The sequence below is a fragment of the Cynocephalus volans genome, chromosome 16 (genome assembly GCF_027409185.1).
Source record: "Cynocephalus volans isolate mCynVol1 chromosome 16, mCynVol1.pri, whole genome shotgun sequence".
NCBI classification, from domain to species: domain Eukaryota; kingdom Metazoa; phylum Chordata; class Mammalia; order Dermoptera; family Cynocephalidae; genus Cynocephalus; species Cynocephalus volans.
The window spans coordinates 49,388,060-49,411,243 of record NC_084475.1 but is presented as its reverse complement, the minus strand read 5'-3'; the positions used below and the strand labels follow the sequence as shown (position 1 = coordinate 49,411,243).

At 42.0% G+C, this 23,184-nt stretch overlaps 1 protein-coding gene and 1 pseudogene across 1 annotated transcript in view; both read right to left on the bottom strand.

Moving 5' to 3' along the window:
- Window positions 1-333: 333 nt before the first annotated feature.
- The window catches only part of KDM4C (lysine demethylase 4C), a 371,099-nt gene continuing 348,248 nt past the window's right edge, over window positions 334-23,184 (bottom strand). The window contains exons 20-22 of the mRNA XM_063080305.1: window positions 9,478-9,597; window positions 5,755-5,847; window positions 334-1,213 (exon numbers count right to left, since the gene is read on the bottom strand). Coding sequence (XP_062936375.1) covers window positions 1,037-1,213; window positions 5,755-5,847; window positions 9,478-9,597 — 390 coding nt within the window. The 3' untranslated portion in view covers window positions 334-1,036. The remainder of the gene's footprint in view (window positions 1,214-5,754; window positions 5,848-9,477; window positions 9,598-23,184) is intronic.
- Window positions 18,607-18,715, bottom strand: LOC134365267 (5S ribosomal RNA; annotated as a pseudogene).

Genomic DNA, 23,184 nt, shown 5'->3' with positions numbered 1-23,184 from the left:
GTCAGTGAGAAAAGAAAGGTCTGAAAGCCCTGGGCCACAGTAGATCTTGATAGCTAGCTCCCCAATAAAACTTGTTTTTCTATCAGTTTAAACCCAGACAAATAAGTAAGTTAGAAGACAGGATCGGAGAAAATGGAAATCTTTATTTTCAAACACTAGTACATTTTCAGGCTGTTTTAAAAAGGAAAAATCATGTTACATTAGTTCAAAACTATGCATCAAAGCATATTTATTTAAACTCTAATTTTACAAACACATAATGAAAGAAACATATTTTTATAAATATCTACTCAGAGTATTATGAAAAAGAAGTGTTTAAAAATAACAGCCCCAGATCTCCCTCTTTAAATATATAAAATTACCGTACAATTTGTAAGAATTCTTCAAGAGCCAAAAATTTCATTTCACAAAGGCCAACAACTCAGTTCTCATCAGACACAATCAAAAGTAATAGGAATATAAAAAAATGTAAAAGTTCTGTACGGGAAATACAGATAACACACGGGGTATATCTCACTACCATACATGCCATTTGTGTTTTAAAAATGTTTTATAAAAACTGCCATTTAAAACAAATAAGTGAGAGTCCTTCCCTGACTGTGGAAAATACATAAATTATCACCCTCCCACCTGGTAAGGAGGCTGTCGCCTGCTGACGCTGGGAGAGAAGTCTCCATGTGTTTCCTGACAAAGGGCCGAAGCCATACCTGGGGACCCACCTCCTCTCTAGCGGTGGCTTTTTCTAGTGTGTGATTCACTATTATTTCCTTTCCCTTAGAAAAAGTCTTTGGGATCACAGAAGACAATTGCTCACAAGTGAAGCAAGACTAGAGGATGACTTCAGATTGCTGTGTTCAATTAATAACATGTGTGTTTTGTATTTTTGGTGGCCACACTCTGGAAGCCTGATTTACCACTGTCAGAGACACACCCCGTGACGTACCCCAGCGAAACACATGGCAGAGCCCCAGAGCTGTCCCTTCATCTTCCCTCTTCTGGCCCAAGCTGCTCTGTGGCCTGCAGTGTTGTATGGAGACTACTGTCTTTTCTGACACTTCTTCTGGAAAGAGCTCTTCAAAAAAGTGCGGTACACAGGGTCGTCCACATATTCATTCTTAAACCTGGAGCTCAGCACTCTTTGTCTCTTCCGCTCCCCTTGGATTATGTCGGCGCCATAAAATGTGTCTTCAAATCGCATATCAGAGGCTGTGGACTAAAAGCAGCCAGTGTTACACTGCAGAAGGGCATGACATTCGACCATCACAAGACTGGACAAAGAGCTGACTCAGTCAGCTGGGGGCAGCATGGAGGCCCCCACCCCCAACCAACCCCAGGCTTTGGATTCTCCCTCGCCCTCCCCACCTGCTTCTGCCCTGTGGGCAGAGCGGCTCCATCTAGTGCCACTTTCTCCACTATCTCCAAACTATTCCCCCACTTGCACTCCCAGGGATCCTCCCCAAACAAAAGCAGAATTAAAGTCTTCTTATTTTAAATCTCCTTCACTCTCCATCTTCCCTCTAGCTCCTGCCCAACGTGATCTTTGTCAAATTTGTCAAGTCACCTCTAATTCACCCTTAGTCCTATTTAACTTTGGCTCTCTGCCCCCACCCACTTCTCTGAAATGGTTTTTGCTGAAGTCCTAGTTGCTAATTCCTATGACACTTTTCTATCCTAAACTTACTTGACTATTCTGTCACCTAACTACTGCTTGAAGCCCTCTCTGTCATTTGGCAGGTCTCCCCTCCTCCTCCTCTGGCTGCTCATGTTTAATGTCTCAGGGGTTCCCTTGCTTAATCGTATGCTCAACTCCGACGTCCCGGGCCTTGCATGTGGCCTCCTCTCTGCACATGCGCCTCAGGCCTTTGTGACCACGCGAGGCTTCAACGCCTGCATCTACTCCCAGAATGCTCGGGCTTCTCCCTGCAGCTCAGAGCACCTGCGCTCGGGCCTGCGTGTCCACCTGCACAGCAGGCATCTCAGTGTTGGTCTCAGAGGCACTTCACATGGGGCTGTCCTTAACTGAACCCTAAGTCTCCTTCCTCACAGCTGCCCTTCCTATGTTCCCCGACGGCACCCCCTTCCCATCCACCAGTTACACTGGTCAGAAACCCAAAAGTCGGCTTTGTCTTCACCCTGCCTGGGACCCCCCGACACATGCAGTGAAGCCCTCTGTCCTTTCTTCTTTATCCCTCTGACCCCATGGTGCAGCCCTCACACTCTTCCTCTCCCAAACCACTGCCACAAACGCTGCGCCCCAATCTACTTCCCCCAGAACCACTACGAGAAAAACTCTCTAACTACATGACTATACTCCCTGCTTATGATCTTTCAGTAGCCCCCATGCCTTTAAGACACACGCATGCTTCCTAGGCCGGACCTACGTAACTTAGCATAATCTTACTCCATGTTCTGGTCACACTAAATTATTTGCAGTTCCTGGCCACATTTTAATGGCTCGGGGCCTCGAGCTTCTCTGTCTTTGGACACACTATTTCCTTTCTGTGGAGGACATTCTATCTTCTCTGCCAAGGGCAAACTTGAGGGCCCTTCTTCTGGGTTCCTACAACCTTTCACACATCAACGCAGCAGCATGGAGACAGTGGCAGACATAAGGGGCAGGTAAGTTTCTTCCTATTGGGGAAACCCCACGAAGAGGAGGATACTACTGACTATGGACCCAATTTTATTCGTGTTCCCAACACCAAGCAATGGGCCCAACACTTGGTCACTGTTCAGTGTCTGTTGAATGAAGGCATGTGGGCTTTTTCTGTGACAGTAAAGCACTATTTTTGCTTCCTAACATCCTAATGTTTGGCCTCCTAGCATTCCCAACTGGTTTTCACTAAGGTGGGTGACTACTGATGACACCAACGCACAGTATACCTCACTTTGTCACCGACACCACCTCCCCAGGTTGGCAACAGAGGCAAAGACTAGATTTTAGGATTTGAAAATACATGGTCCATCATGAAGAAGAAAAATTCAAGGGAATAGCTACAAAGAAGCCTGAAAACTAAAAATGGACCCGAGTGTAAAGCTGTGCATGTCTCCTGCCAGTTCATGAGACAGTTATCCAGGGAGAAGGCTACCTTTGTGGGTTCCCCCAGACACTACCTAGTTTCACTTGGGAAGAAAACTCAGAGATTGTGGGTCAGTTGGGTACCCTCTGCCATTAGGAGAAAATATATTTGTTTCATCCATTCTTGGCAAAACACTTCCTCAGAGTAATTTTTCACTTTTATAAGTGCAAAAGTTATCAAAAGAAAGGAGAAAATAAAACATCTAAGAAGGCATTGCCAACTGTGCAGGAACAGCAAAAGTCGGCCTCTTCAATACAATAATAAAACCAATTTACCAGGAGCTCTAGCTAATTATGCACCGTTGCTATGGTTATTCTGTGAGACAATAAAAGGTAATGGGGCCGTTTCTGAAGTGAGGGGAAAAGAATCCAGCACAATCACAGGGGTGGACTGCTGACGCTTTTGAAAAATTTCTCCCCAGTCAGCGTGTGTCCGGGTGAGCCGAAGCCATTAAAACATGAAGGCCTATGACGAGGGCTGCTAATCCACCTCCTTAAAAAACAAAAAAGATTTCTACACCGTGAAATATCTTCCATCGATGAGTTTTCCAATTAGATTTGTTTCACCAACTGGAAAACAAATAGCAGTCATGTACAGACTAACCAAGGCCTGGAGGGTTATATACGAAGCTGGAGGAAAAGCAGGTTAGCATAACAAGAGCACAGAGGTCTTTGATTCAATAACAACAGAGGAGGCCAACAGGATTTAGTGACCGAGAGCCTTTGTTCCCAAAGGTATTTTCTACTAGGCTCAGCTTTTTGGCACAACAGGCTGCATGTATGTGATTTATAATTTTTCATTGCCTTTTTTTTTTTAACTCGAAAATTTTATCTAAGAATTAAAATGAAACAAAAAAAGTTGAACATTGGTGTGCTTGTTCAGTAAACTTGGTAAACTCAGGAGCTGTGTTCAGACAAAGCCCCATGGGAAGACATCCTGGTATCAGAGCCAAACCTATGGTGGAACAAAGAGATTGTGATCAGAGTAGAAAGAAACGAGCTTTCTTCTGTGCTTAAGAAATGGTATTGGGGGCCGACCCCATGTATCACTCGGGAGAGTGCGGGGCTGGGAGCGCCGAGGCCGCGGGTTCGGATCCTATATAGGGATGGCCGGTGCACTCACTGGCTGAGTGCGGTGCGGGCGGCACCAAGGCAAGGGTTACGATCCTCTTACCGGTCACAAAAAAAAAAAAAAAGAAAAAGAAATGGTATTGGAAATCTACAAGATTCAGCTGGTAGGACGCTTAGCAAAACCAAAGACCTAAGAGACTTCCAGAAGGCCACACTCCATTCCCCATCCTCTAAATCTCTAGATTTAAAAAAGGAAAAGAAGGGGATTGGAGGAGAGTCCGTGGAAGACAGGAACACAGAGTGAGAGGCAGCCACCTCTAACATCCTGGAAGGGAAAGCGTTCCTCAAGAGATTTCAAGATCTTGGAACACTGACAAGTTACCTAGGTATTTTTAGACCTTTGTTAAGATTTAGCCGATGTCCTTATAATAGGAATACTTAATTTTCTCTTTCTTGCAGTTATTATCTGGTGGTTAATCTATTTGCAGGTGTCTGGGTCCCCCAGAAGCCACATTTCTCATTAGGTGGGTGGCAATACTGCTACTATCACTCTTCCCCTGATTATTTCACTTTGAAGGACTGTCCTCTGATGAATGCAGCAGAGTTCACAGCTGACGATACAGTTACCCTGCTGTCAGGATCCCACGTGACAGGAAAGGAGAGGGATATACAACTGAACATCTGAGGAACCCCTTGGTTTTCCCAAAGTAACAGAATAATATATAATAATTCTATCACTGCAGAAAAGTATATCATAAGCATGCACTGAAAACTAAGAGTTTCATTTATACAAAAAAACAAAAGTTTCAGATTAGTCAGAAAAATCCCATCCATCCAAATTTCTGTTTAGGAGTTATATCGCAGATGCAGTGGATATAATTCTAAATGCGTAACACTGACTTCATTTCAGGGTCCACTAAATACTTTATGATACAATAATACAAAGCCTAAATTATTGTGAATTTTAACAACTTCAATTTTGATTATGTGTCCATGTTAATTTATCTTTTAATGATATGTACAGGCCTTCAAACAATTATTTTCTTTCTTAAAAAACTGCATTAGTATCCCCACAATTAGTATTTGGGCTTTGTTTATCTCCTTTACTGTGAAAGTGACAGCTTAGTTTAATTATGAGCTGACACCAACATCAGTGACCTTCAGAGACAGAAGTTAGCCGGTATATGACAAGACTGCAGGAGACTAAGATATTCACTTATGCCGATCCCCTTTAATCTACTACTAAACACTTTCTTTGAATGCTGCTTCTACTAACAAGATCACAAATGCCTTGATGCTATCTTTGCATGCTCCTAGTGCTTTGCACAGAGCACATATTCAATAATTATTTTTGAGTGCCAGCAAATGTTAATGCAAAGAAGTGTCATTTGACTTCAGTAGAAGAAAAACAAGGCATGTGCATGAGTTTCCCTGTTTTGGCCAAATTTGAGGTTTACTGATAGGTTTCAGTAAGGGAAAAGTTGTACTGGCTTTCTTTAAAATTAATCCAAAGGTCCAAGTATATTTCCTGCTGAGTTTGGGAAATACAGAGAGAGGACAAAAATTCACTTGGTGGTCCCCAGGTGGCATTTGCTGGCACTTACAAAACGAGCTTTCACTCTCTTGGGTAATTCTTCATCTAAGGTGTAGATGTCCTCTCTCTTCATTGCTATCTGGGATCCATCTTCAAATTCAACCTAGTGCAAAATAAGACATCATGATACATATAAAAATAAAGTGTGAACCATTTATTAAGCATTCCAATTAACTACATAAAAAAAAGATAAAATGGACTCAAGTAGTACAAAGAAGAGAACCAGCCAACACCCAAGGAAGTAAGAAAAGCGCTTTCCCTTATCAAACTAAGAAGAAAATACATTTTAAAACAGGCCAAAATTTTTGAAAATGTGTATCCTGGAATATGTGATATGAAAACTTTATCCCCTAGGTTAAAAACAAAGAAAAATAGCTGCTGATCAAATGATTTCTTACAATATGAGACTGTGGCAAATTTAGCATTAAGGCGGACCAGGCCTGTTAGCACCATTTGGTTTTAGAGGCTCTGACAACGTAACAGGGAGAATTTTTCTTCTTTGTGAAAGAAAAGATGATATATTTACTCTTGTATAATCATCCATCCAGATAAAATAATTTCTTAAGTTCTTATAGAGTTTTAATTTTCAAAACTGACTTTTGTCAAATTCAATCAAATAAACTAGGAAAATTCCAGTTTCTCAACTTCACAACATATGAACCCCATCAACTTGTGAAAACATATTATCATGTAAAATGAAAATGTTTAAAACTTTTTCTCATGCTAACCAAATGGCAGCAAATAATTCATAACCAATTTTTCCAACTTTTTAGGAGATTTGTCAGAGAAAAGGTAAATGACACTGGCTAACAGAAACCTAGAGCATGTGGGTAGAGGTTTAATCCAAAATGAACTCTTTGAGGAGAAAATAAAAGGGATATAATCAGGCAGAATACCTAATGTGCTCTAATTCTTAACCACTTATGATATTTTGGAAATCCCTACCTTTTCTATTTGTCTGAATTTTTTACTGTTAAGAAATAAAAATATGCTTGTACGTATAGTCAGAAGGTAAGTTAAACCATGTAGCTGTGCTATGTTAATAAAAAAAATCTGAAGTTTGAAAAAAATATTAATGATCGACTGTACAGTCATGTGCTGCACAACAAAGTTTTGGTCAATGGACCGTATATATGAGAATGGTCACCTAAGATTATAAGGGAGCTGGAGGTGGGCAGCAGGCTACACCATCCAGGTTTTACACCACCACCACTCTATGATGTTTGCTCAACAACGAAATCGCCTAACGATGCATTTCGCAGAACATATCCACATCATTAAGCGATGCATGACTGTATAATTAAACTACTTCTTATCCATCTATTGCTAACATTTGACTAAGCTAAACAATAGGGTGGAATTAAGTCTCAGTCACAGAAATACTCTCCCTGTCACTTCTCGAAGGCTGAGGATGGGAAGGGTTTTTTTTCTCTTGGACTGGCTTTAGCCGAAAGGTTTCCTTAATATTTAATTAAGCCAAGATGTCATCTCATTTAAGCAATCTGATAGCATAGCTAGAAACACGTGTGCCTACTTTGTTTTAGATCATTTGAAAAAAAAGATTTTTTTTTTTATAAAGATGACCAGTATGGGGATCTTAACCCTTGACTTGGTGTTGTCAGCACCACACTCACCCAGTGAGCTAACCGGCCATCCCTATACGGGATCCGAACCTGTGGCCTTGGTGTTATCAGCACCACACTCTCCCTACGGGCCGGCCCCATCATTTGAAAATTCTAAAAGAGTAAAAGGAAGTTATATAAAACTAAAAGGGAGTATGGTATACTAAGACCAGGGTAACCAACCATCGTCGTTTGACTGAGACTCAGGGGTCTCCCAGATGCAGTACTTTCAATACTAAAAGCAAGGACAGTCCCAGGAAAGTAGGGATGGTTGTTCACCCGAGTTGGGACAGAGCTGAGAGTAAATTCTGACCCTTCTCTTTACCGTCTGTATGCTCTGAAACAAATTATTAAAAATTTGTTCACTAAGTCTTTTTCCCTCACTTAGAAAATAGGAGTCAGTGATATCCATTATGTAGAACGACTGTAAGGGTCAAAAAATGCATATACTTAGCATATTTAGCACTGTGCAGTAGGTACTTTCGTTATATCTATTTTATAAATGTCTTTGCTTGTTCAATGGTGAAGCTGAATAATTGGACACAAAACACTAAATGACCTCAAAGGGCCACTTGGTTTAATGAGAAACTTTAAACTACTTGTGCTTGAAAGACAATTTTAATATTAGTCTTAACTTTTTCATTGAGTCTATAAATATTCCCATAGTTTTATGTTGATAGGACATCATAAATTCAATCAAAGTTAACACACTGATTACTAATTAGCCTGAATTTCAACATGGCCTCATTATGTGGTACTTTCATGTAGCAAATAGCTTCACTTGCATGTAAGAAGCTTCACTTTTACATTTAATATTTAACTAAATGTAATTGGTTTCTTTTAAATGATGTAATAATGTTCCTTTTCCAGGGGTCTCCGGTATTATCAGACTGTCTTGCAATTTTTGCCTAATTTTGGACATTCTCATGCAAAGAAGTTCCAGCACCAACCCTCTTATAAATAATCTGAATCTGTAACTTAACACTGTTACCAATACCATATGCAAAGGGGAAAATGGCCTTTATACATAGACACACAATGTTTAAACATAACGTCCTCCCTTCCCCATCCCCCCTGGATTTTTCTAAGCCATAAAAAATGTTCTCTCCTAAGTTTTTCAAACTTCTTTGAACACCTTTAATTACACTGTGCTCCAGTTCCTGATGTAGTGTCCTACAATGTTCTCTTCCATTTAAGCCCTGGCTCCTTATCAGTCTTTGAACTATTTCTCTGCTGAAATTGACAGTCTTATCATTCCCAAACTGTTTTTCAACAGGACTGAACATTCTTGCTTTTCTCTGTTTACTTCAATCTTCCTGTTTTTACTCTATCGTTTAGCCTGAGAATGTTGATTTCTGTCAGTGTTACTGAAAATATTACAATGTATGGGTTCTAATAAATTTGTCTCTTTTTAAAGCCTTTCTAAAGGAATATAAATGCACATGTGCTATCCATGTTGTTTCCCTTATTAGAGCTTAACTCATTCTCATTTCTGGTAGGAATAAAATAATTTCATTTTTTAACTGTATACACACTCTCTAATAATAAGTAGAGTTCCCTGGTGAACAGAATGCCCAACTGATAGCTATACTTTCCATTAAACAAGTTTTCCTTTAAACTTGGGTGGATGATAACCACCAGCTTCCTTGTGACATTAGGTATCCACGTCTGTGCCAATGCACCATTGGTTTAGGTTTGTTGAGACGCCCAGTGGGGTATGTCTCTCAGGCAAAAGCCACCAATTCAGGGGATGCTGGTTGAACAGCCATCACCGTCTTAGCTTAAGGTGGGATGAATCAACCAATAAGTCTCTCCACATATAATGGAAACACAGGAAAGAAACCTACTATCCAAGAGCTTATCTGTTTTTGGCTGAACCATGTTCCTTGCAATTAAACCATTCATCAAATATTGTTAGAATCTTCCAGTGTCTAGCTTGGCAATAAAACTCCAGAGCTTCAATCTGGGTCATCACACAGTGAATCTTTGCTTCCTTCATAAAATAAAAGGTGCCCCAAATTCACGTGGCTTATAGTCAGCAGCACACTCAATCTATCATCTCACTCTGGCTTCTCATGCCCAGCAAGCATCACTGAGAGGGCAGCACCCACCTGGTACATGTGGGCAACATTTGATCCAAAGTACTTTGCCCCATAGAGTTTGCCATCAGGCCACTTGACTTGGACGACTTCTCCTTCGGCAGGAGGGCCCAGCTTCACACAGTCTCGGCTCTGCAGAATAAATGGAGACAAGCTTTTCAAGGCAAGTGCTTAAGTGACTGCATTTAGAACTTAGCAAATGATGAACTCCTGGCAATTAAAAGGAGTTACTGCCTCTCTGTTTTATGGATTATGATCTCGCACGGGTGTTCAGGGGAAGAGATATGAGCCAAAGGAGTACTTAAAGATTCAGCCTACATCATAAAGTTGCAAAGGAACCACCATAATCCAAGAAGGAAAACACAGCAGCATTTACATTTGCTATTTGACAAATAATTGTTCACGGGGTAACTAAAATATGCATAGAAACTGCTTTAGCTGAGAAATAGACCAGTGAATGATTTATGACACCTGACAGTTAACAAAATGCTTTAGCATACATCTCTTTTGATCCTTATAATCACTCCATGAAGTAGGCAGAGATTATCAATTATCCCATTTCACTGACAAGGAAACTGAGCCTCCTAGGGGGCTCCTTTAAGTTGTCAGGATTTCTGCAGGAGTGAAGCTGAAAGGGAGAAAAAGAGCTGAAGACACCCAGGTGGAAGTGGGGTGGGGAGGAGCAGGGTGAGACCAGAGCTGGTAGGACTTGCCAGCACTGCAGGGAAATGAAAGTGGGGGCACTGCAGTGTGGCAGGTGAAGTCGGGTGGGTGTCGTTCTGCTTAGCACGCCTCTTCCAAAGACCCCTGGACCTCCTCAAATAGGCATACTTCTGCCGACATCTCACATTAAGTGACTAGCCCGCTCCCTTCCATAGGTGATCATGGTGGCACCCATAACCAGAGTCTCCTCACTTCAGGTCTTCTGTTTTATGTTGCTGCCTCCTAAGACAGTAATTCAGAGCAAACTCCCCAGGTAATTTACCCTGGAAAGTGCTTTTTGTTGTTGCTTTTTTTTTTTTTTTAACAGAGGGAGAAGGGAGTACAGACAAAACAGCCAAACATTTTCACATAGTTTGCAAATGTTTAAATGTATACATATTATGTATTGAGTATGACACAATACCATTTTAATACAAAGGAATCAAACACTGGACTACTTTGGTTTTTGTGGGGGTTTTTTGCACATTTAGCAATTCATGATTTACTAATACTGGTTTTTATACTGATGAGGCCAGTCTGAATGACTGAAATGCATACTTGACCAACCAAGCTATAAATGCAGACTGGGCACATTCTGTGGTTTAAGTGAGAGGCCCACACAGGAAATATTTAGTTGTTTATGACTAGAAATCCACCATTTATTACTTATTATTATTAATAGAAATTTTGCCTTATAAAGGAGTAGCCATTTTATTGTTGAATTAGGAGTGTACATGAAAGGCCCAGCTGTTCATTTTTCTAACCACAGATTATGCTTCCATTTAGGGCTACAGGCAAAGAAAAAATAGTGTGCTCAGAGGCTCTATAGAACTGACAGTCTGCATCTAACTTAGTCAAATGAAAATAGGTTTATTCTTGGCCTTCATGATGTTCGATGTCGGGGTACGCAGAATTGAAAAGGCAGCTGTGGGACTACATCCTGAGTGTGCCCGTGGGTCAGCACCTCACTTTCCATTTCCCTTGCAAAGACTTATGTGCACTAAGAACACTGGGAGGCCTAACTACTAAGAACACACTTAATACATGTGTCCAGTCACCTAGGTTAGGGAGTCACATCAGCTCTGGGATTGCTCTGAGCTGACACCAGATGCTTTGGTAACTGTGGGGGTGGGGAGGTGAACGTGCCTCTTCCCTCCACGAAAGCTTCCTTCCACGTGGAGGGGCCCCAGCCGGGTAATGCTTCTGCTGCTTCTTTACTTTCCAATGACTTAATTTTATTGTTCAGTTCTGAAGGAGACCGTATTTCCCAAACTATGTGTCACGGTACCCCGGAGTGCCACACGAACTCACGAGGACTCTGTGGATACTTTCAGGGGAAACACAGTGACACTTGCAAGACACCCAGCTTACTGATACTATTAAGTTGTTTGGACCTAACCTACCTAATAGAATTGTTAGGAATTTCTTTCAACCTCGGGACACTGTAAAAAGTGTTCTGAGATATTAAGCATGCTGTGAGCCAAGAAAGTGGGGTGACCTCTGGCTTGCCCCCCAACCCTTTCTCTCTGCAGCAACCCTGCAGGCAGAGAACATGCACTCTGCTGTGCACCTTCCACAAAAAGGAGCCTGCAGTTCTTTGCACCAGGTGTCACTAAGGAAGCCTGATTCCAAAGTCCAGTATTAGAAAACTGTTTGCCCACAGACATAACCCACATTCTCCAATATCTGCCTTAATAGTAATAAAGGTGGTATTTTTAATCTCCAAATTCTGACTCCTTTCTTTCTATATTGCTTCTCCTCAGGCAGTATGAGAAATGCTATTTACTGGGCCCTTCTTCAATTCCAGCAGAGACAACTCAAGGCCTTAGGGAATAAGGGGGTTACAGTCCTCATTTACTCACCTTACCACAAACAATCCCCAGGCATGACAGTTTAGGCACTCCTTTATAACTTAGGTCCTTAATTTTACAGATTTGACCCTTAACAGAAGTTTATTAACCTTTTTTTTCTTTTTTTTTTTTGTCTTTTTCATGACCAGCACTCAGCCAGTGAGTGCACCGGCCATTCCCATATAGGATCCGAACCCACGGCGGCAGCGTCGCTGCGCTCCCAGCACCGCACTCTCCTGAGTACGCCACGGGCTCAGCCCAAGTTTATTAACCTTTAAAATATAACTCCCCCAAAAAAATTCTGACCTGCAATTTCAGATACCTTATCACCAAGGTGAGGAAATCGCCATAGAAAATGGGCCTAGACAAGCACAAAGCATATATGAGCAATTTACCATAAAAATATAACTTTATTAATAAACTGGATGCATGCAACTTTACCAAGTAACAAGCAATTCTTTTTTTAAAAAAGGCTTTTGAAAACTAAATGTCTGAGATAGTTTGCTACCTTTTTTTACTACTCGTCAATTAACCCTTTCCTCGCAACAACTCTTAATTTGGCATTAAGAGTGCCTGACCTCAACTGCCTCCTTACAGCTCAGCCTCCACCTAAGGTTGCTGTGTCTGCCACAAAGATCAAATTAATCTTTCATGTCAAACTCTAGGGAAGATGTGTGAGTTTGCTTTCTCAATCTTCTCTCTTTCAGCACTTTTTCTTTATTCACAATAGAAGAAAAATAACCATGTAACAAGACATAATGTTCTGTGACCCTCCCACTTCAGCCACAAGAGGGCAGTGTTCTTTGCCATGAAGGCTACCTTCTCACCCTTTGCCAGGTCATTTAGCTGGAAGTGGATATATTTTGATTTGTTTATCACTTTACTTAGTATGTGTAATTCATTATTTACTCCCTAGCTACTCTCCACATGGATTTAAGGCAGCTCAGAGTTAAAACACAAGAGTTTATTTTTGTAACATCTAGTTTCCTGTATAAAGAAATGATGTCAATTCATCAGCTGCCTCACCTTTTGATTTTGCCAGAAACTTTCTATGGGTACATGGAGTGAAAAGCATTTAAACAGGAATGAAACTAGGAGCACGGTGCTGATGAAAAGAGGTTGAACAGTTTAATATTTAGGCCTTCCTGATGCCTCTAAAACAGAAGCTACTAGGTGCCCCAGAATTGTTACGCTCACTAATTCAATACCTATTTACTGACCACCCACTGTGTGTGAGCACTAGGAGGCAATAATGCCAGCTGCCCAAGCTAGGGACAGACAGGGCATCTCGCCCATGCTTGGAGGCCTGTCTCACTGAGCCCCATGGCTCTGTAGGATGGGGGCCTCAAGGGTCCTTGCAAAGGGTGAGATCTATGTGGAGAACCTCAGCTTTGTACCTCATGATCACATCACCCAGAGCTTTGATTCAGTTTATAGAATGGGTTCTGAGTAAGATTTCATTTGGGAAAAAAGGTTTCTTTTAAAAATAAAACATCTGAAAAAAATTAAATAAAAGGTCTGAAAATGAAGGGATTAGGATTTAATGAAAGATCTGGGATTTAGTTTGTGGAAAGCTGGTCCACCCTGTCTCTTAAAGGTCTCCAGCTGGCTCATATATCCTGGGCTGTGCATGAGGAACCAGGCCACCTGTGTGATCCCAACACCAGCAGTACACGTTTGAAATGAGGATTTTAGGCCCCCCTGCCCCCAATCTCTCTGTGATTTGGGTGATTTTTTAAGCGTTCTAGAATTTATGATCTATTACATTAAAGGATGCAAAATGCTAAAAATGTATCTTAGTGTGCTATTGGAGTAAGTAAACACCTCTACTGGAAAATTATATGCATTAAAACCTTGACTAATGCATTTTTCTCAGTTGTTGTCTAGATGCCCTGATGCAGTCGCCTTCACCTGGCATAAATAGCTGTTTGCCATTTGCTGTACTGCCTCCAGGGATGTGTAAACTCTCCTAAAATCCACCAGAGCCTTGTTCACAGGGATACCGGTGTCTGGAGTTGCCAGTAAGCCCATAGCTAGAGGTTAAATAGATGATGTGAAAATTGAAGACAGAAATAATCATCACAGTCAAGAGTTGACTTTTGGCTATGATCAGTTAAGATGAGCCATCAATCCAGGCAAGAGGACTGTGTCATATCACATTCCCACCAAAGTCAGGGACAAACTCCTGTACTTGCTCCACCAACTAAAGAGAAAGGCCCACTGGCAGTCTGAGCATTTGAATTCTGAAGCCACCTGTATTCTTGGAACTCTACTATGCCCTTGAAAAGACCCCTAGAGGTTGAATGTTGCCTGCCTCAGCCCTATCCCTGACCCCCATCCCTGCGGCTACTCCTAACACATGTAAGTCACAGAGCAGGCAGCCCATCTATCAGCCCAGCTGCACCAGATGAAGACATGGTACATGAATTCCCAGTAGTTAACCAGCATATAGTCTGGAGCCTCTGACAGTCCCCCATGGGGAAAATGCTCAAGTGACCTGGAGCAAAATGATGCCAACAGCTGCTAGCATTCTGAGAGATAATCACCTGCTCATTACTGGGCTCTGGCAGGGATTAACAAGACTGACTGACAGCTCTGGAATCATTACTGTGACTATCTGTTGTGTGTCTGGCTGCCCAGCCTCTGAAACTCCTTCTCTCCCTGAGCCTCAGTGGGTGGCAGAGCTGGCTGCCATTACAGATGCTGAGAAATGTCACTTACTCCCTTCCCCAGCATCCCCGGCAGCAAGGACATTGAAAAGGGCCTGGCCAGTTGGGTGTACCTGCCCAGGATGTAGAACATGTGACTAGAGAGGCAGAGAAGCGAGGAGCGGGGCAAGCTCTCTCAGAAGGCGCAGTGCAGCAGCACTCGCCTGCACCGGCAGAGCCCAGGCCCGGTCTGATCACACGAGGGAGGCAGCCTTATCCTTCCTGGACAGGGTCTGTGGCCTGGCCCTGCCCGCAGTTCCAGCTGGGCAGTCTCCCCTCTGTGCTCCCCTGTTTTCTCACCTTGTTCTTCTGCTTTCCTGGAGATTCTGTAAGCTCCCAATAGCCTTTCACTAAATTTCTCTAGAGCCCAGATCAGTTAGAGCCAGTTTCTTTAGCTTGCCACAAATGATCCTGATGGAGCAGTAACCGTTGGCTTGGGTGATGGCAGATCCCTCCTCTCAAAGGTGGAAAGAAAACCTTCATTTAACGATGGAATATAAAACTGGGGGTCTTCCCACACCACACAATCCTCGATCGGGGGGCCCAGGAGCAAAACCATATCCCCAGAAAGGAAGGGAGCATATTGATGGGAGCGATTACCTGTTCACAAGGCAGGGCCCTGGGTATCTTACAGCAGTCTCCTAGTTTCCACACTATGAAGATGTGCCCTCTCTGAGGACATCCACCTGAATGTACCCAGACCACAAAGATTGGTCCCTAAGCACCTCAAGCAATGCAGCCTTGCAGGAATGGCCTCTCAAGGGGGCTACTCTGACAGGGACACACCATTTTGGACCATTTGTTAAATATAAGTCCTAAGTACCCTTCATGTAGAGATTAGCAAAGACAGATAACATTTAAAGCGATTTTTCCTAAAAATAATCTTTTGTTATGAGCTTCTGCTATATATTCATTAGGGGAAATCACAGAATTTTTTAAGGATAGAAAAATAAAAATAACCCATATTTCCATCACCTAGCAGTCATCACTGTCACTATTTGGATTTTTTCTCTCTGCATCTATGCATTTTTTAAGACGGAGGATATCCTAGACACACATGCATTTATACGTAGAGAATCTTTTCCCTCCAGAGGCTCACCTTTACTTTCTTTCACATAAGAGCACAGCTGAACTCTCTCTAAAGAGGCAGACAAGGGTGCCTTTTGTCACGAGCTCAGTATTGCCATATTCCTTCCCTTATCCCACAGCATTTGGGGGATGGGGGTCCTTTCTTATTGAAGTAAAGTATAGATAACATAAAATTTACCATTTTAACCATGTTTAATGGTACAGTCAGTGGCATTGCGTCATTAATGTTGTTGTGAAATCATCATTTCCCTCCGTCTCCAGAACTTTCTCACCTTACTCCCCCCGCCCTCTCTTGCGCCTTTGGTCACCACTATCCTACCTTCTGTCAGTACAAATTTGACTATTCCAGGTGCCTCATGTAAGCGGACTCAGACAATATTTATTTTTTGTTGCTTTTTAATTTGGGGTGGCTGGCCGGGACAGACATTACAACAACTGTGCTCCAACCAACTGAACTAACTGGCCAGCCGACAATATTTGTTTTTTTGTGTATGTTCATAATTTCATTCTTTGCTATTTATTACCTACAATTACATTATGAGCATTTTCTCAGTTATTAGTTATCCTTTAGAAACTCCATTTTCCTCACTGAATATATGCAACATCATGAACAGGCCACGATTAATTTAGCCCCTCTCCTTTTGTTAGATATTTTAGGTCATTCCAATTTTCCCCTATCACGTAGATGTTATTTCAGAAAGTTCATGGAAAGATTAGTATTATCTTTTAACTCTATTTTTCCACGAACTTTTGAAGTAACCTCGTATAATACTATTGCATGTTTTTCTCCATAAATCTTTGTCCAAATTACTGACTATATTCTTGGAACAGACTCTTAGAACAGGAATTACTTGGTAAAAGGCATATAAATTATTTATAAAGTTCACTTCATCAGCTTTGAAAAATTCAACATCAGACTCATTTTTCTAGTGCAGTTAATCTATCCTGAACCACCACAGAAACTTCTGATTCAGTTGGTCCGAGGTGGGTCCAAGCCAAATGCCCTTCCAGGGAATCTGATGTTCAGCCAGGTAGAGAATCACTTTTCCAGGAGATTATCTCTCAGCGTACATATCTCACAGTGTAAACAATACATTCTACATATGGAGAAAGAACCAACTAAACACCCTTTCCTCTTCTGTGTTTGTTTTACAGTGAGAGCCTTCTAAAATGCTTAAAAAGAAATCTGGAATGCTCCCCCCAAGGTGTCTGTATTTAAGTGTCTTCTGTGCTGGTTACAGGATGCTGTCATTTCAGGCTTGGAGTTAATGCATTCAAGCCAAGCTGCTTCTACACTGACACTAATCATTCTGGGAAAACTCCAAGTCTGATGTCCAGTTTTCCCTTCTAATAATTTTTCCTTTCTTTCTTTTTTAAGGGAAACACACACACACACACCCTCTTTCTATACCCCCAAGATGTTGTGGTTGTCGCTGTTAAGCTGAAGCAATGCCCATCTTGCTTCCTCAAGCAGCCAAACTCTTTTCCACCAGCCACACTTCACCAATGTCCTGACACTGACCATACCTATCTTTGAAAAGACATTGTCGTCTTTACAGAGAATTATTTGGTGAATTCCTAAAGACCAAATGGTTTGTTAGCACCTATAAGACAAGAATGGACATAATGACTGGAAAAGGTACTGAAGTCCCAGAGATGGAGGCTGTTTTATTATTCTGAAAGTCATTACAGTATTAAGCCTCAAAAGGTATACTTATAAAAGAAGCCGCATCTTTATGATTATAAGAAATATTCTGGTATGCAAAAGCTTTACAAGGTATAGAAAGTACAAAGTTAGGCAGCTTCTTTTGGAAATTATCTTTCTGGTTCCTTTGAAGTGAGGAAGCAGAAGAAAAACCAGTAACTAGAAACAAGGGTGACAATGTGGGGAGTGGGGTGTTGACCTGCTCAGAAGGGCCCTGGGGAGAGGGAGCGGGCACATGCAGACACGAGGGCATTGGCTCTTGTGCTGACAGAGATTCTCTGCATTCCTGCATCCAGACAGTGTGAGGGGAGAATCACCTGCCTCTGAGAGAGACCTCCTGCCTCCTCTGGCACATACCGTGTGCTCTGGGCTGGGCACTGAACTCAGCGTGGGGAAAAAAAGAGACAAAAAGACCCAGTCCTTTCAGAATCCCTTCTCTCAAAGGGATCCAGCTGGGGACTCAAACATGTACAGGAGTATCCATGGCACAAGCTACTGTGTGTGATCACAGGGAGCAGGCAGAAGGTGCTGTGTCCACAACTCACCCGCACTGACAGTGTCAACGACTTCCATCTGATGGCTAACCAAAATTCCTCATGCCTTGGCCTCCACATTAAACTACCCTCTGCACCAACTGAATTAATTATAGAGTCCCCACTCAGGACAAGTTGAGGTGAGAGCAGTAATGTAGGCCTTAAAGACAGGTGTCAAAGGCAGAAAGCCAGCTGGCAGGTCCAGCAGTGCTTTGTGTGGGTCACTGTTTGAGGCTCTGGCATCATCCATGTGATTTTATTGGGGCTCCCATGGTTGGTCAGGCTGTCCCACCAACTATGTTGAGTGGTGTGGCCAAAGAGCAGGGCAGATTGTAGCCCTGTCCCTTCCTCTGCCTCTTGAGTGTTCTGGAATGATCCCACCAAAGATCCCAGGGCTGATGCCTATTATACCAGGAGCCAAAACAGCAAATCTTCCAAGTTTAACTTCTAAAAGCACCAGATATACGAGCTACTTAAATAGGAAATTTATATGTTTAAAGCTTTCTGGTACTTCCTCTTAGATCGTTCAGCTACTTCTTTCTTTTTTTTCCTTAAGCCTACGGCACCTGGTATTCCCAGGCGGTCTCCCATCCAAGTACTAACCAGGTCCAACCATGCTTAGCTTCCAAGATCAGAAGTGTTCATGGTGGTATGTCCATATACATTAACCTCTCCTTTTTTAAAGGTATAGAAGATGTATGGTAGAAAAGTGTTACTGGAAGTCTTGTGCTTAAGGGACCATCTGACCAATGAGCTGACCAAAATTACTGACCACCACTAACAATCACCACCACCAGAGCCACAAATACTACCTGCATCTCTAGTATGTGCTGGCCACCATGCTAGCTGCTTTAAACATTACATTTCAATAATCCCAACAATAATCCTAGTATTTATCATTAACTCCAGTTTACAGATAAGGAAACTGGAGTTAACTCCCTTGCCCGGTGTCACAGGGTGAGTTAGCAGTGCACACATGCATCTCTGTCTGCTGCACATGCAGCTCTTCCTACCACCGGGGACAGTGTCAACACCGGGGCCCTAATGATGCCCCAGGGCTAGCTGTATCCTGCTATTTTTCCTGCAGACACTAATATATAAGTACCCCAGGACTGTAACTCTTCATACCAAAATAAGAGCAAAAAATTTCTATCTATACAGCACAGATTTCCTCCTCTTTTTATAGTTGTTGGCAGGGGTTAAAATGCATGAAGGGAATAAAATATTTATTGTGTCAATAAAAATTTATGTAGCAAAACGGAGAAAGACAGGCTTGAGGCGAAATTTCTCCACAGTGGTTTCTAAAAATAAATGTCTGTTCCAAAAGCTAAAAAAAAGAAAGATGAAAGGTAAGGCTAGGCTGAGGGAAGAGAAAGCGTCCCATACCCTCTGAGGCTACCCTCTGCTCCGCAGTGTCTGCTCTGCTTCCTGAGCCTGTGGCCTGATGTATTTGGGATGCTTCATAATGCAGCAGCCAGACTAGTGCTTCCAAGGCCTAGAGGCAGGCTGTCGGCTCACAGAAGACCTGCTGCCATGCACAAGCTATTTAACCTCCTATGTCCTGGTTTCCTTATCAATAAGATGGAGAAATTAATACAACCTTGCAGGGCTGCTGGGAGAATTAGAGCTCATAGAAACTTAAAAGGAGAGGAGAACAGAAAAGCAAGGCACACTGCTTGGCAGGTGGGTGAACTGTGACTGGATTTAACTTCCATCAACAGGGACTATCTGGAGGATGATCGGGAGGGGACAAAACCCTAGGAAAAAGGTGACCCCTGGCATTAAAAATAGTGAAGAAGACACTGAGAAACCAAGCACCCAGACTTTGAGAGAAGGGATGCTAAAACTGAATGACTTAAACAGCATGCAGAACTACAAAACATGATCAGACGTGTTATCCTAGTTAAAAATCTAAAACAACCTGGTAGAATAGGTAGCAAGTGTCAATATCCGCTGGTCAGGTAAAAAAGCACATTTTACCCCAGGTCACATGGCTAATAAGTAGTCAGGCAGGAGAGTCATTTATTCGACATGGAATTTTTGAGTAGTGAGTAAGACAGATGTGGTTTTCTTACTTCATGCAACTCTGCACTGGAAAATGCAGGCATTAAAAATTTTTTTTAAATAAAAAAATTTTTTAAAAATAAGTGTAAGAATGCCTACACAAGGAAACTAGAGTGTAAAGCAGAAGCATTTAACAGAGATTATTAGCACACTAAATGGCTTTATATCCCAGAGAGCTTCAAGATGCCTCAAGAGATAAGAGGTCTAAAATGAAATTTTAACAAAGCAATCTGAAAGTATCCAGATAAGGCAAGTTGGGGGGAAAGAGTAACGATACAAGGAAGCTATCTGAATGGTTTGGATCTTTTTATTTTTTATTTTTATTTTTATTTTTTTTTACATTCTAATATGTTGGGGAGCAGTGGGAAAGGGAGGGGGAGGGGAGTAGAGGGACAGTGGTCGGGTGGGGCTTCACTGGCCTGGATGCGATGTCTGGGGGTCTTGGCTGAGGCCCTTGGCACCCCTTGGATCTTTAAAAAAAATAAAACAAAAACTTTTATTCTGATTACTGAAAAAAAACATGCTCATATGGAAACTATAAGGTGATAAAGTTAAAAATCATAATCACCTATGATTACACTCCCCAGAATAAATCAGTAACATTTGATGTATTTCCTTTGAGGATTTTTCCTTTGCATATTTATATTTTTATACGTAATTGGGATCATACTGTATATACAATTTTGAGCCTGATTTTTCCATTTATTATATTGCATCATTGAATAGCTTTTGAAAGTATGATTCTTAATAGCTGCATAAATAATTCATTTAACTTTTCTCCTAGCTGCATTGGTAAATGTTCAGGGTCCAGACCAAAGGGACAGAGTTGTCATGCTTGCACTGGGCAGACTGTGTTTGCAGCACTGTGTTCTCACACCTAAGAGCAACATTTTGAGAGGGATGTTGTCCAAGAAAATTTCATCCTGAGAGTGTCTTGACGAAAGAGCATTCTGAAACCATTTTGTAGTCATTATTCATTCCTTCTCTGAGACGGAGGAATAAGGACCGTCTTGTTGGATTTGAGAAGACTTTGGAGAGACCTGACAGCTCTCTACCATATGTAAAGGGCTGTGAGTAGAAAAGAAAATGGGTTTATTCAGATGTGGTCTAGAGATTAAGGACTAGGACCAGCTCTTGGGTGCTTCAAAGAGGCACCATGTAGAGTCCACAAAAGAAAGCCAATGCTTCCTGATAATTGCAGTGAGCTTCCTATCACTTACAGTGCTCTGTAATGGGCCTGAAGACCGCTCACCAGGGCTGTGGCAGAGGAGAATTTCAGTAGTGGGAGGGAGTCCCCAGGAGTCACGGTTGAGAGTCAGGGGAAGGAACTGCCCTCCATCCCTCCGCCTGTCTTGCCTATGCAGCAGCCCTAAACTGAGCCACAGTGACTCAGAACCTCTAGCCAAGAGACCCCTTGGCTAAGATTCTGTCATTCGATGGCCTGTCCAAGTCTCTTTGAAAGTATGGGCAGGGCTGGGACTATGTTCTTCCTCCTTCAGCAAAGCACTGGGAACACAATATGCAAAAGAAAGACAAGAAAAATGAGACACAGACACACAGATATCTTTTCCCTTAATCTAACCTCAGCTAGTCTCTGGCTACATTTCTTTAGCACTTTAGAGTTCCAGATTCCTCTTTGGTAAAAGAGAGCATCCTTCTTGATCAACATCTCAAGGAAACTTATTAACGCAGAACTACCTCATTTTCTGGTGGGCCCACAGGCCTGCTTTAACTTAATCAACTGGATGGCACACAAACAGGTGAAGCAAAAAGAGGAGAAAGGGTGAAAGAGACAGGTGTGTGGGTCTCAACCCACTGCTGTGGAAAAAGCTTTTACAAAGCTTCTATGGAAAAATGTATAACTGTAAAAAGACATGACAGTGTGTAAACATACATCAAGGATTAATTACTCCTGGGCTGAGACTTGAGACTAGATTGGCCCCTCTAGCGTCCAAAAGATATTCCAATATACCAATGATGTGCCATGTCTTGTCGTGTGGAGCTGTGTGCCCAAGGAAACAGCCAATTTCTACTCTCAATCTTACCCATGCTGACCCAGCAGGTACTCCCTCATTCTGACCACACAGGTAGTCAAAAAGGCTGGAATCGGGGAAGGGAATGTGTGGGTGTAGATGAGCAGATGGCTGGCCGGGGCCACACTCCGATGTGTGTAGTCACAGCTGACTACACACCACCCACTGCTCTTCCCCCTGCCAGAGGGAAGAGGCCTGAGAGACCCCAGCAGCCCCACTTTCAAGAGAAGGACTGAATAATGAACTGACCCCCGCAGAGTCACAACTCACCAAGAGCTGGCTACAATTTAATGTCACATTTCACAGCACAGCAATGCAAGCTTTTGAGCAAAGGAGTAACACCTGGAGAAGATTTTAAATAGGGGATTAAAAGGAGAGCCAGGAAGGGGCGCAGACAAACCAAAAAATTTGTGAGAATGTGATTTGTCAAAAAATGGCAATTCATATTATGTTAAATTCAGAGGAGTCTTCAGTGTATATGTATAAATGAAATAATCCAGAATTTCCTCAAAGTTGCAAATGTGTTCCTGAGCATAGCAACAACAACAAAAAAAAAGTGAGCAACTCCTTTCCATACTTGCCATGTACGCTACCACTTCTATCTCCATTAATGCAACATGTCCTTCCTTTCAGATTAAATGCAAATGCTTAAACTTAATCAATCATGTTTCATAACAGACTGTCTTAGGAAGAACAGGACTGTGTAATTACTACTAGCACATTTCAACAGAGACTAGTCTGTTTCAAATGGCAGACAGATAAATAAGATGCTGGAGGAGAGAACCACAAATCAATTTATTTACTCAGCACTATTACCCTTAAAGGGAAGTCAGAAACTCCCCAAATGATTCTTATGTTGTCAAAAGACTGTCAAATCAACTAATGTTAATGTGGAATTAAGGAGAATTTAGCTGTTTGTAGGTTCCCAGACAATGAGAATGAAAATGAAATGCAGATAACACACGATTGCTAGATTTATCCAAACAAGAGCTTTCATTCCACAAAGGCTTAAAAACACATACAAGAAGAATGGTA